The 15,363-nt window shown below is 37.7% G+C and overlaps 1 protein-coding gene across 17 annotated transcripts in view; it reads left to right on the top strand.

Annotated features, from left to right (window-relative positions):
* The window catches only part of CDK14 (cyclin dependent kinase 14), a 640,904-nt gene that overhangs the window by 545,701 nt on the left and 79,840 nt on the right, over positions 1-15,363 (top strand). For all 17 annotated transcript variants that reach the window (XM_016957727.3, XM_054655946.1, XM_016957722.4 and 14 more), the window contains 2 exons: positions 3,216-3,355; positions 8,743-8,886. In XM_016957727.3, coding sequence (XP_016813216.1) covers positions 3,216-3,355; positions 8,743-8,858 — 256 coding nt within the window. In that variant the 3' untranslated portion in view covers positions 8,859-8,886. The remainder of the gene's footprint in view (positions 1-3,215; positions 3,356-8,742; positions 8,887-15,363) is intronic.

The raw sequence follows: 15,363 nt of genomic DNA on the forward strand, positions 1-15,363 counted from the left end.
TGTTTCCAGTTTTGTGGGACAAATAATTTAGCGTTCACCAGCTTCCAAAAACTTGTGAAAGCTTAAACACCTAAATTGATGATGAATGCAAAAAAGAAGACAAAAAATTAAGAGGAATTACCAATTACATGGAAATAGAATGCATAATTTCTAGAAGTTATACTTCTAAAATAGTTCTATCTAAAATAAACTCAATCCAAAAGAAGACAGGTAAAGAGAAAAAAGGTAAAGGAGGACAAAATAGGATGTAAAATTAATCTGGTAGCAGTAATTCCAAATATATCAATAATCACAAAATGTAAATGGACTAAACTTTCTCCTTGAGAGATGAGGATTATTTAATTGGATAAAAATTAAACTTAGCTGAATAATATTTATGAAAGAGACACCCTAATATTACATGTATGAAACATTAAAAATAAGCAGGTAACAAAAGGTATGGCAGGCAAATACTAAACAAAAGAAGCTGAGGTCATTATATTGTATTAATGTGAGAATAAAATGAACTTTAGCCTAGAAAGCTTTATGAAAGATAAAGAGTGTCATGACATAAGGATTAAAGACTGAATTTACCAAGAAGAGATAATAGTGCTAGACTGCTATGCATTTAATTACCCAGCCTTATAATATAAAACAAAAATTGATGGAATTCCAAGGAAAGATTGAAAAAAGTCTCCCATCACAATGGGAGATTGAGAACCACCACCACCATTCTAACAATCTGATAATGTACACGTATGACTTCAGATAAAACTTCCAATTAAGATATCATACATGGATTCCCAAAAGTATCATGTCTTAACAACTTAGGTAGACCGAAAAAAGAGGTTCTAGTGATGACAAAGGCTCTGATGTTGAAAATGCATGTAGAGACTTAAAATGAAATTTCTAAACTAAAATTTTATATAACAAATATGTATTAACTAAATATCACAAATGAAAATATGATTATTGGCATATTAAAGTGTAGTCAATTTAGTGGGGAATGGGACTATCTTATATTGATGAATTCCTTATATGAGGCATATACTGTATTTAAATATAGTCAACAATTTACTGCAGAAACAGAGATACAACTATAAGTGTTTATAATTCTTCGAGATAATGAAACCATGCTTCAGATGTGATTCATGGCTTTTTGGAACTGGAGGGACTGCAGACATAATGTGGTTCATCACTATTTTTCAATAGATGAGAAAACCAAGATCAAAAATAGTATGTCTTGCTTTGTATTTCATGTGTTTTATACTCTTGACTTCTGAGTTAAGTACTTGTGCACCAACTATCGCAATCACCTTTCTCTTCTTGTATTTACATGCAATGTAACAACATACAGTTTGGGCGATTAATAATATTCCTTTTTTCTTTTAATAATAGTTATTTGTCTGAATTTAGGAAAATGATAGCAGTATTAAGCCTGAAACTCAGATCTAGTCCTAATCTGGTTGTTCTATTTTATCAAAACTATATAAAATTGATATGAACATACTGTTCACCATAATTAACTATGAACTGTACATTCAATATAACTTTTAACCATGAAGCCTATCTCAAACTTTGCGTTTGATTTTTTAAAAATATGAATGAAAAGTTGTACTAGTGATAAAGTCTTGGGAAGAGGAAGGAATAATATGAATGGCCCTGTGCCCTCTTAAAGGGGAAAAACTGTGAAGAATTTTGAGAATGCTTTCGTTCCCTGTGGACAAATTTCTCTCTTCCAGGGAGAGACAGTTAAAACCAATCCATTGATCCATTTTTTTCGTGAACAGCCGTTGCAGCAGCCACACATTGAACCCATTTGTGAGGGCTTCACATAACAAGATGTAGAGAGAAAGTCTCTTAGTTTGGATCTTTGTGTAATATTTTTCTTTGCTTTTCCCCTTTTTCTTTCTCTACCCAAATCCATTACCTCATCTTCTCTTCATACCCCCATCCCCAACAATTTGAAATAAATACTAAAGAATTGGTTGAGGAGGGGAAGGAGGAGATTGTTGGTCATTGAGGAAATATGTTTGTTGGCTAATTGTGTCTTGAGTAGCTTCAAGGATTTTTAAAGAAATACCTACTGGAAGGTGCAGCTCTCCCTCACCCACTTCTGGCTGCCTCTGAGAGTCACTGTATATATTGAACCGGGTTTCAGAAACTGGAGAATCCATTGGGAAATGCCTTTAAAATAACCTGTGAGAGAAAGAGAGCATGGCATATGCAAACCACTTTAGAGTCAAGAAGTTCTGGATGGATTGGAATCTCCTCTCAACCTGCTACCCAAGTGATCCACTGCCATCTCTGACTCCTACTTGGCTTCCACCACTACAAAATAGCAATTGTTACCTTCTCAGACTATAATAAATATGAGTGTTAAAAGTGCCTAGGAAAGTGCCTGACGCATGTTCAACTATCCAGAAATGGTAGCCATTATTAGGAATACTTTTATTATCATTATTATATTAATTATCCAGGCTTGATTGCTCTGAGTAGAGAAATAGAGGTTCCATGAAAAGCAAGGCTGAGCTGGACTGAGAAGTGCTGCTACCCATTTGAAAGCTTATACCACATGAAAGACTTTATTATTATGCCTTTTTCTGTAATCTTGAGACACATATTTTCTATCTACTGTTGTTTTAAAGGTCATCTTGAATTGATTCAGCCCCGTATCATCTAAGCACATCCCCTTTGCTAACCTGTTTATTAATATTATGATAGTTGATATTTGACAGGGCACTGTTTCGGTAATGTTAATTCATATTCAATGCAAGAAAATATAAATTCTTAGAGGAAAAGAAACTTTAGTAACTGGAGAATTTAATAGCAGTTTTATTTTAATTCTTTAGTATTTGTTATTAATTTTCTATAAATCTATCGAGATGTGGGTGTAGTACATAGATTCTATTAACAAATTCTAATAATTATTTGATACGTTGTCTTCAGAAATTTTCTACCTCTGGACCTAGTTTTATCTTTTCTGAAAGTATCAATCCTTTGCCTATAGTAGAAATATTTTAAATCAATTATACTGTTATACCTAGAGTAAAAGTAAGTTTGAAGTAACAAATACTCTGAGAACCAACATGCATTTTGCTTCTGTTTATTTCAGCAGGTAATTTGTTTTTCTAGCCAGGAATAAATTGAAATCCAGAAAAATTAGGTAAGCTTTATGTCTTATTTAGTGGATTTTCTTGTTTGGTCTGACCTCTCTTTTTTGCTCATGTTTTTAGGCTCAGCTATGTGAACCATGCAGAGGACCTGGCCTCCAAGCTCCTACAATGTTCCCCAAAGAACAGACTGTCGGCACAGGCTGCCTTGAGCCATGAGTATTTTAGTGACCTGCCCCCACGGCTATGGGAACTCACCGACAGTGAGTATGACAAATCCACAACATCCAGTCCAAGCAGACACATCATTTTATTTTGGCATCTGTATGTAACGTGTATGCAGAGATTCACATATTTGTGTGTCCACAAACATAAGATAATGTATGTTTGTATGTGCATTACTGGTGTGTGTGTGTGTGTGTGTGTGTGTGTGTGTGTGTGTGTGTGTAGAGAGAGAGAGAACAGGGGAAGGGGGGCCATGTGTATATATATTTAGTGGAATCCTGCCATTCATTTGCTAGCTTACCAGACACAGGAAGAAAATGGATTCCTTTTTTGCTATCTCTGCTCTGCAGTCTGCAGCTGTGCATCTTTGTATTTGATTATGTGTGTGTCCAAAAAAATGATCTGAACAGTCATAAAGGAAAAGGAAAATATGATTTACATATTTAGTGCTTTATGCATACAGTACTTTTTAACCGGCTGCAGTACACAGAGGAGCCGATGATTCATTTCTGTTTGATTCTCAGAGACCATCTTGGTTGTAACAATAACCTTAAAAAGGGCTGCTATGCAGCGAGCTGAGGAGCAGAGTTGGCAATTGGCTAATGCACTGAATTGACATGTACAGACTGAAGACATGTAATTCATTTTAACTGCAAATGCTCTTGGTATTTGTACAGACAGCTCTTCTCTGAATCTTTTAAAACACATTCCTGGGTGGGTTTTGTTTTGTTTTTATAAAAGTCTACATACTTATACAGCCTTTTAAAATTACATTTTAAATATTTGGGGGAGGATTTATGGCTGGGAGGATCTCAGATTTCTTCCAAAGTGTGAAACAGAATTCTTGTGAAATTTTGTAAAAACTATTGCCGTCAGAATATTTTTGTTCAATGGTGATATGTTCTTTCCAAAGAACAATTAGAGATATTTCTTCTATACTCTTTTCTGATTGCCTTAAAAATGAACATACTGCATATATACATTAATATTTATAATGTGTTTATTAATCCTTGGTATACATCACTTACAGTAGACATATGATTATTTCTTCATTATCTTGGATTTTAGACTTCTTTCATCCATCGTAATATTGGATTCTCCTTGATGGCAATAACCCTTTATTTTGGAACTAAGTTCTAAGTACAACTCCTCTTGGGTATTTCTATCCTAAATCTTTTTTTGATATCCCACATTTATTTCTCATTACTTTTTTTTAACCCTAAAGTCACTATAGATATATTAATCTACTACTCCCCTTAATGCTTAGCAAATCCTCCTTAACATTTCACGTATTTCCAGCCCATATTTACTCAACACTCTGCCCTTTCTAAAGTCTACTCACTGACTATTACAACAGCTATCCTCAATTTTTTTTAAATTAAAAATTAAATCCCTATGGGAAAATAATTTTTCTATACTGAAAACAAAAATGCTGTAAATAGGCTCACTAGTTTACGGCTCATCACACTCAAACATATGGTTTGTTTTCCCATTTAGTGTAACTTGTAACTTGGTATCACTCCTCCTTGGTGACATCTCAATCCCATCTGACTTGAAGATTGAGTTTAAGCCAGGATTTTGATGGTCTATGAATTCTGAATTCTGTAGTAGTACTTTTCTGTTAATATGGACTTATTACCCACTTGCCACTTAGTTTATCAGCCAGTGGTTAAATCCAGTTTCTATCAGTGAGTAAATGCCTACACATTATCACTCGGCAGCAGACTGCCAAGGGAGACAGCCTTGTCCCCGTCATTAACAAGCACAAAGTATGCAGAACACCAGAGGGGAATTAAAACCACAAAAAATACCTCAGGGTGGTATTTTTAATATGAGAATTTAATTTGTAATTTTACAGATTAAGAATTTTGGCTGCATTAATCCCTTTATCAGCTCACAGCAGGCTATTTGCAGAAGCATAACCGTAAGGCGATATTCATTGGCAGAAACACGTCTTTGCATAACGTTAAACATCAGGAGCAGTGAAACCTTTTGAAGGGGGGAGAATAAAGATGAAAAATCATTATATTTTTAAACCAAGATTCTACTAAATGCCTCCGGTAACAATTTTGAGTTACAGAAATGCTATTTCTGTGTCTAGAAGATAATCATTATGAGGCATAAATCCAGTTGCAAGAAAGGACAATCCCAGTATTAAATACGATAGTCATTTCCATTTAGAACAACGTGGCTGTACTTGTAAACATGTTTACAAAACAAAGAATTCCCAGACTTTGGAGACTTTGGGAATTGGTTTCTTTAAGTGAAATGACTGGTTTGGGTGACTTATTGTCTAGGTTAGTATTCTGCAGACTATATTTAGAAGTTTTTTAAATTTTTATAATTAAATTTCATATTAGCATAGAGTCTTGTAAAAGTTCACCATCTGGCAAAGGCAGCAGTGGCGGTGGCAGCAGTAGCAGCAGCACCTGTAATACCCTTACGTGTTTCTTTTTTAAGGAGATTTGGAAGGAGATCCACCTGGAAAGAAGTGTTACAGAACCAATAAATGGATTGTCTTAGCAACCAAGCTGTAGTTTAGGAACCTCGCTGTCTTAGTTTGGTCACACTGCAATAACAAAATACCTTAGATTGGGTGGCTTAAACAGCAGACATTTATTTCTCTTGGGGATGGGAGGTCCAAGATAAAGGTGCCAGCAGATTCGGTTCCTGGTAAGGTCTTTCTTCTCAGTTTGTGAAGGGCACCTTGCTGTGTCTTCAAAGGGTGGAGAAAGCAATCTCTTCCTCTTCTCACAAAGCCATTAATCTCATCGTGAGGGCCCCTCCCTTATGAGTTCATCTAACCCTAATTACCCTCCTAAGGCCCCATCTCCAAATGCCATCACATTAGGGGTTAGGGCTTCAACAGATGAATTTGAGGACGGACACAATTCAATCCATAGCACTCTCATTCTTAAAGATGGCTCATAGCACTTTCTAAAGAATTTCCACAAGAGGAAAACACTTATGCAAGCAGGAAGCAAAGTCAGGTTAAAAGGAGAAGATGGGAACAAAAATAAGTTACAAGTAGATTTGAGCCTTCTTGGCCTAGTGTAATATGTCAGACCCCATGAGAAGGGCATCAAGTGTGGTTGGAGCCTGAGTAACACAGAGCCCTGCAGTCATTTCATAGATTCGTACAAAAGTGAAATTACGGGCTTATGTCAGACACTTGCTTTGGAAGAATACATAGTAATGTAATATCTTTCTTTAGTATACTATTCCTTAAAACCTCATCAGGTTACATGGTACCAAAATTTAGAGGTAATGTATTAGTGTGGCACTGAAGCAGGAATTATAAAAGCAGAAAGCAAGAATAATGGTACAGTTATCTGGGGATCTGGCTGTTAAAGCTGGCTAATTCTGGTGGCTAACCCTGTCATTCTCCCTCTGTCCTGAAACCCTAACAGCTTTGTCCCACTTCTTCTCAAAGATTTAATTGCAGGGAAGTAAATGGAGGGCTGATTTAGAAGAAATTCATTACTTTTCCCAAATACACCACAGGGCATTCTCCTGCATATACTATCAAGTTACATAAATAATTGAAGCTGAACTACCCTTGTCAAAGTAAATGAACAAAATACACTTCATAGCACAGAGTCCTTGATTTTATTACACTCATTTGCTAATTCACAAAACTCAAATTCAGTGAAAGAAGGCCAACAAATCGGTACAGTGTGAAGAGCACTGAACTGGGAATCAGACCACCTGGATTGCAGCTTCAGCTCCACTGTTAACTAGCCAGGGAACTTTGGACAAGTGCCTTGGTCTCTCTGAGCTTCCCATTTCTCACTTAAGGAGCAAGTGAGGTGGACACAGTAGTCTCCAGGGACCTTTCTAGCTCTAGAGTTTGTCGATTTTCCCACATATTCCTGTATATGTTCTGTATATCATCCTAGAACAGCATAATGCTCTTAATGTAGCTCTATGCTGTCTTTTTAAAAATAAAACAGGTGCACCCATTTCAGATGTAAGATTTGCTACCCTCAGTTCGTAGACTTTCATGCTGTTTTGAATCCTTTACAACCAGGCTTTTGTGTCCACAATGCCTGGCTTTCAAAGTCTCTATCCATTGGTCTTTTCCCAGCCTATCGAAGATTCAACACAATTGACAACTGTCTCCTCCTACTAATTTAACTTCTTTCACTTGGTTTCCAGGATAGTATTCTCTCATTGCTTTCCTTTAGTTTAGAAAACTAAAGTCTCCTGTTCACACTCCTTTGCTGATTTCTCCTCATCTGCCAGACCTTTCACATTAGAGTGTCCTGGGGCTGAATCCTCAGATCTGTCTATCTGCATGGACTCCCTGGAGCCTAGATGATCTCATCCCATCTCATGATTTAAATATCATCTATACACTGACAGTTTTCAAATATCCATCTCCAGTCCTGTCTTCCCTGACTTGAATTGCATATCCAACTGACACTCAACATTTCCATTTGACCATCTAGTTGGCCTCTCACACTTAATCTTACCAAAACTGAACTCATCTTTCCCCTCAAACTTGCGCCTTCTCTAGTCTTACCGTTGTCAATAAATAGCAGCATCATTCTTCCAGCTGATGGAAGGTATCCCTAACTCATCTTTTTTTGGTTCTACTCCACATTCAGTTCTTCCACAGACCGTGTTGTTGCTACCTTCACAGTATATCCAGGATCACGCACGCCACTCCTCACTTCACTGCTATCACCCTGCCCTCAGTCACTCACCATCTTTCACCCACATTTTTACAGTTGCCTCCTACCTGGTTTGCCTGCTTCTCTTCTTGCCTCCTTAAAGTCAGCTCTCACTGTTTCCTCTTCTTACATTTTGTGCTTGCTCTCCCTCTAGACATACGCATGGTTTGCCCTCTTACCTCATTTGATTCTCTCCACCAATGTCCCTTCTCAGGAGAGACTTCACTGACCTCCTTCCACCCTAAAACTTCCAGTTTCTCTTCTCTGCTTTATTTTTCTTCATAACATTTACCACTATTTAATATATTATATCTGTTTGGTTGCTTATTGCCTGTCTCCCCCAACTGGACTCTATAACAACAGGGATTTCCTTTCATTCTGATTTATTTAGTACAGGATTCTGAAATTCCCAGAACAGTGTGAGGCTCAATAAATATTTTTCCAATGAATGAGAGAATGGCACAAAGGAAGGGCAAAATATGTTGTTTCCCAATCTAAGTTCATTGTTCTAGATCAGAGAAATGTGGGAGATAGTCTGAGCTGTGGTTCTGAGGGAAAGACAGACCATCCTATCATATGTTTGCAAATGTGTGTGTGCCTGTGACCACCTGGCATTTCAAAGATCAAAACATACCATGATGTTCAGTGTGCTGGGCATCCAAACTTGCATCTCAGTCTCCATTTAAAAAAAAAACATGATTATAAATATCTATAACTATATAAATGAAAACTTCATATTCTGTCCACAGTGTCTTCTATTTTTACTGTCCCAAATGTGAGATTGCAACCAGAAGCTGGAGAAAGCATGCGGGCCTTTGGGAAAAACAATAGTTATGACAAAAGTCTATCAAACAGCAAGCACTGACAAGCAGCACATTCTCAAGAGCACACAGGTAAGATGACCTGCTTTACCTGGAAAGTAATATTTAATGGATATTGAACGGATTCTTTAAGTGAAATATTTCAGACTCGTTTTTTCACCAACTATCCTATGAGTCTCTTGTGTGCATTATGGCATTCATCAGACCTTCTATTGAGATAGAATGCACTCAGTTATTTCCATATTTTCAGGCACCTACTAGATTCTAACTAAAATTATACTTATGCTTTTATTTATGTAGTCATAGGCAAACCATTTTAGTTATAAGCAAGTCATCTTAACTACTCACATTCCTCATGGAGATTAGAAAAAGGTTCACTTTGGGCTGTATCTAAGCCACAGACCTACTTTGTTTTGCCCATGCAATTTTTCTAATTAGTTGTTCTCATTTTAAAATGGGGAGATTATACACAAAATCTAGATTTCTGGTTTTCCTTGAAAAATAAGCAACTCTAGCAATATTGCCTTCACATTCCTACCAGAAGGATATTTTTTTGCATGTAACTGAATCATTGCTGCCTCCTTTGGAGGGGATGTAGACTCCCCAGTTTAGTTTAGCTCCCATCTGGGCCACTTCACCTATTTCTGATTCCTGTCTGGCTCCTGGTACGGACCTTATCATGATGAAGCTTTTCTCTTTCACTATCAAATTCTTTGTCCTCTACTATTCTGCAGATAGGAAGCATAATCTAAACTTGGCAACCTCTAGCCATGTCAGCCTGGCCCAATCATCACATCACGTGTGCTACGTAGTGACCAGCCTGGGATGGCAACTTCTGAAAAGGCCATCTTTCTTGATTGCCAGATGGAAATGCCTAGTATTTTTGGAAAAATTTTAGTGTATATATATATATATATATATATATATATACATACACACGTACATACATATATATATATACATATACATTCTTAATGTAACACAAGTCTCTGAAACAAATAGAGAACAAATGTTACTGTGGAGAAGGCTTTTTATGTGCTGATTTGTAGAGAAAAGTGTGTCTTTGTTCTGATATTCAGTAATTAAGTGTTCAGGCCAGACATGGTGGCACATATCTGTAATCCCAGCACTTTGGGAGGCTGAGGCAGGCAGATTGCTTGAGCTCAGGAGTTCGAGAACAGCCTGGACAACATGGTGAAAGCCTATCTCTACAAAAAATACAAAAATTACCTGGGCGTGGTGGTGGCATGTGCCTATAGTCCCAGCTACTTGGGAGGCTGAGGTGGGAGGATGGCTTGAGCCTGGGAGGCTGAGGTTGCAGTGAGCTGAGATTGCACCACTGCACTCCAGCCTGAGTGACAGAGCCAGACCCTGTCTCAAAAAGTAAATAAATAAAATAAAAAGTGTTCAAGTAACTCAAAGGATATATGCAGCATTGCAGTAGTTCCTCTTCCTTCCTCCCTCTCTTAGTTTGAAATATGTTAACAGGCTAAATTGATAGCATGGTAAAGAGAGCAAATTTTAAACTGTACACATTGTCTTGTGGGTAATCTGCCAGTATCTTGAGCTACTTCTGGACTTAGCTTTTGAATACCCTCAACATAGGGGTCAATTTTGGCCTATCAGGGGCATGGTGGAAAGTTATGAATGATTTGGAGATAAAAGATCTCCAGATAAAGTATGATGTATAAATGACAGTCAGAAGATGTTACTGTTAAACTTGCCACTCCATAGGTAAGAGTCTTCATTCTTCATGTTATTTCTCCCTGTTGAATAAAAAGCACAACTCTCAGTTGCATTTGTACTCCCACTCTGAATTTCAATTGGTCAGACAAAGAGTGGGGCTAGGTTTTTGACAAGCTACCTCCTGGTATTGAGAATGGTTTTAATTCATGAGGGTTACAGCATATGCTTTTTTAAAGTATTTAACCTGCATTATCATAATGAGGGCCCTGGCTTTATAAATCCCTTCACCAATTCAGTGGAACAAAACAAAAAGTGGACTTTATTTGTGCTGCTGCCTCATACACACATGCACCAAGCAAGCCTGAATTTCAATTGCAAGGCTGTGTTCCTCTTCTTGGCTCTTTTGAGATCCCCTGACCTGAGCCCAGCCAGTCAAAGCTGCTAGAACGTGTTTCAGCTCAGCTCCTCTTTGGGAAATCAAATCAAGCTCACAGGACAGAAGCGTTGCTCAGAAAGTCTCAAAGGTTGCTAATTGAAAAGAGATTTTTTTAAAAGGTGCTCAGAACTACAGTCATCAGTATATAAAAGCCTTTACAAAAATGTAAAAATGTATTTTCTTCACATATATTTTTTAAACTAGATGTCAGGTTATAACACAGTAGAAGCTTTTCCTCTAGAATTATTTGATAGCAATACAAATATTTTTTCTATGAGGTTTGCCTTTTTCACATCAACTTGTAAAGCTTTTTTTTTTTTTTTTTTTTTTTTTTTTTTGAGACGGAGTTTCACTCTTTTGCCCAGGCTAGAGTGAAGTGGCATAATCTTGGCTCTCTGCAACCTCTGCCCCCGCCTGGGTTCAAGCAATTCTCCTGCCTCAGCCTCCCAAGTAGCTGGGATTACAGGCGCATACCACCACGCCTGGCTAGTTTTTGTATTTTTAGTAGAGACGGGGTTTTGCCATGTTGGCCAGGCTGGTCTCAAACTCCTGACCTCAGTTGATCCACCCACCTTGGCCTCCCAAAGTGCTAGGATTACAGGCGTGAGTCACCGCGCCTGGCCCAATAAAGCTTTAATATTATTGTTGGTGTAGTTTTCTTCCCATCCAAATGCCTCAGCATGATTCAACATAATGCTGAGGAAACAACTCAGTTTCTCAGAAAAGCTACAGGGAAGATGGATTCTAAGAGTTTTCTGTCAGTCAGCAGAAAAAGAAATTATTTTAATGTCTCACCTTTGTGGAGTTTTTAAATAAATGGGACCATCTTCGAGATCAAATAATATAGCCTATTTATTGGCCTATTATATCTTGTGGAATGGCCTTTCTCTGACCAATACTGAATATCATATAGACATTATAGAGCAAAATGTCTATGTAGATAAGGTATCCTTAGAGAAAAATCTGTAATTTCTTAGACTTTGATTTTGCTGTTGCTGTTGAATTCATTGACTGTTTAGAGAAGGCTTTGGCATCTTAAATTTCCTCAAATGTCCCAATTCTTTGTAATGCCTAGAGAGATTGGGAAGGAGAGGGAGGCCAAGGGGGTTGGGGGGCTGAAGGAGACTAAAACTGGGCCGGCTGGCATTTTAACCACCTCTCTTTGGGGAGTTACAAGGAGGTAAATGTGGAAAATGCATTATATTACTTCTGTCTTTGAAATGGTAGAGGACTGAGTAGACAAGAATGTTTCAAGTCCTAATTTTTCTTCCAAACCTCAATGCCAAATTATTTCTTTCCTTGCATACCAAGGTCACTTCAATTATTTAGTTAATAATGCCAGATTTGCATAAATTGGTCTTAGTGGAAAATCTAATGAGATGCATTTGGCTTTGCAGCAGAAAGCAATTTTGGTTTCAGAGTCTTGTAACCAAATTAAATAAGAAGAAAACCATAAACACCTAAGTTAAAAATGGGATAGGTGCCTCTGGATTATCAAAATACTGTGCTTCTTACATTTTGTTATCTTCTAAAGATATTAGTAAAGATTTCATAGATTCTTCTAACTCATTTTATCAGCACTGATGGGTAAGACCCTTCTAAAGTCTGAGAGAGCCTTAAATATACATAGAAATTTTCCCCAAGGAAAAGACTGGAAGCTGTATTGAATACCACATCCATTAGTATGACTTATTTTTGCATGCAGTGATACCAAACACATCCCTCTGGTGAGCTTAATTTTCCACTTACTCTAAACTGGCATAGAAAGTGCATGGTCACTCTACTTCTCCTTTAGCTAAATATAAGGGATAAGAAAGGTCTCTATTCTTTTAGATATGTTTTGTAATTTTTCTGAAATAGTATGTGCTCATTATGGAATATCTCTTTTCAATGAATCAGTTGGTTCACAGACCCCATTCCTAATAAATTTACAAATGTTTGTCTAGTGCATGAAAGAATTTTATTTGGTTCAATTGCAAGAAGTTAACTGCATGCATATTTTGGTGACCCTCTCCTTACCTTTTAGCCTCTTATTTCTGCAAATCCACATTATGTAGGAATTACATGGTAATGAAAAAAAAATGTGTCGGACTCTCTACTTGGTCATTAAGCAGTAATTTCCTGTAAGTAGGCTGTTAGGTAAACAGAGTAGAATGCTCAATGAAATTTAATTAAATGAGATAAAGATTTTTTTAGAAACCTGCTTTTAGAACACAATGCACTGGTGCATAAGACTGTGGCAGCACTGTCTGAACGTTAGTAGAATGGTGGTTCTTACTCGGTAGGCCACCTAGAGCTGTTTGCCATCTCAACCGCCATCTCAACTCTGGAAACTGCTCCTAAAGAACAGCCACCTATTGCTCTCCTCCATGCTGTGACATTATGGCGGCTCACTTTTTCTGTCTTTGCATCAACTAACACAGCTTTCATGTTCCCTTCACTTCAGGGCTTCTGCTGACTTGTTTCTGCTTATTCATGGATTCTTCTTATTATCATTTCTCTTTGTCCCTCTACTTCTGGGGCAGTCTATTGCTGACCTCTTTTTGCCTCAGATTCAAACCCTCCCAGAGAGTGGCTCTGATTGATGTAGCCATCATCATGAAGTAGAGAGCAAAGCTGTTGTGTCAGTCACCCCTGTAGAAACTGCTGACTGACGGTAGGCTGCCTTGAGGTCAGGCTCTGAGCCCTGATCCAGTCAGCTGGGCCCAGAACTGGGTGGCCAACCTGTTTTTAAGGAAGCATTTGGAAGAGACTGCTGGGCTTAGCCCTTCAGAAACTTGGAGAAGCTTTTGGAAAGCAAGCAGTATAGCTGGAAAGTGCCTTGCCTGGCCTGTATACTACTGAGTGAAAAATCAGGCGAGTACAGAGAGAAACTCCAGTTCTGATGGTGTGATATCTTCATTGTATGATATTTTTAACTATTGACTAAAGGTCCTTTTAAGGTGTGTTGCATTTTCTCAACTATAGACACAAACGGAGATAATATCCATCAGCACTTTTCAATATATAAGAAACACAAGTGTTAGATCTAGGTTTCTTTCAGTACTAGGAAGATTTCTGGGGTTTTTCCTGCAAAAACTGCCATTTTCTGCATTATCCTACAATTTTTTTTTCCTATTAAACATCTGCAGTTTTATTATTTCTGTTATCTCATGTAATTGACAACAATTGTTGAAATGACGCTCAGAGGGGAAACAAACCTTAGTGTTCTTTGCAGGTTTCATCTGGAAGATTCCCTAGTTGTTACCATTACCCCCACATGACTGCCAATTAAAAAATATATCTTATTTGGGAAATTGACAGCACTTTGAACCTCAAATGCATGATGCATATTATGAATATCCAAATGAGAAGAGGCCGGAATGCTATTAGTTTCCCCACCTCACCTCACCTCACCTCCACCCAACCTTACCTTAGCTTCCTGTCTACCCTGGGGAGTCTGTTCTATCCTTTAAATGCTAATGCAAGTTTGTTTCTTCTCTCCTCCTTGTCCCTTCTCTGCCTCTCCACCCCTTCTTTTCTTTGGGTCAACTCTGATCTGTACTGTGCACCACTACCACCCTAACCCCATGCAAGTGTAGGCAGAGGACTCGCAGGCTCTCACCACCTACTGGGATTGTCACAAAGCAGAATGAAAATAAAGTTGTATCATGCTTCCTTCAGAATGCATTCTTAAAGCATTTCTGTTTTGTTTTTTATTTTGTTATTTGTTTTTTTTTAAGAGACAGGGTCTCGCTCTGTTGCTCAGGCTGAACTTCCTGTGTTCAAGCGATCCTCCCACCTCAGCTTCCCGAGTAGCTAGGACTACAGGTGCGCACCACCACACCTGGATCATTTTTAAATTTTTTTGTAAAGATGGAGTCTCGCTATGTTGTCTCAGCTGGTCTCAAACTCCTGGCCTTAAGCGATCATCCTGCTTTCGCCTCACAAAGTGTTGGGATTACAGGCATGAGCAACTATGCCCAGCCTTCAAGCATTTTTTTTTAACATTGACATAATTTCATGTCTACAGAAAAGATGCAAGAATAGCACAAGAATTCCTGATACCCTTCACCCACTGTCCCCGAAGTGTTAACATTTTACTACATTAGCTACATTTGCTTTATCATATTAATTCTCTCCACCATCACATACAAATTTGTGCACGCATACATTGTTTCACTAAACCATGTATGTTACTCAAATGAAGCTCCATTATCTTTAAATATTTAACTGTGTTTTTCTTAAAAACAAAGAATTTAGAGTGATTTTTTAAAATAAAAATAATAAATTTTTGCCCTTTTTTTCCTTTTTTTTTCCCCTCTGATTAAGGTTTTAAAAAGCAAAGTGGCTAAAAGAGAGGAAACTGGTTGATGCTTCACAAATTGGTTCATCAGCCTATGGATCCTTAAAAATTGACTATATTTTTGTGATTCAGCATTTCCAGG

This window comes from Pan troglodytes, chromosome 6 (assembly GCF_028858775.2).
Source record: "Pan troglodytes isolate AG18354 chromosome 6, NHGRI_mPanTro3-v2.0_pri, whole genome shotgun sequence".
NCBI lineage: Eukaryota > Metazoa > Chordata > Mammalia > Primates > Hominidae > Pan > Pan troglodytes.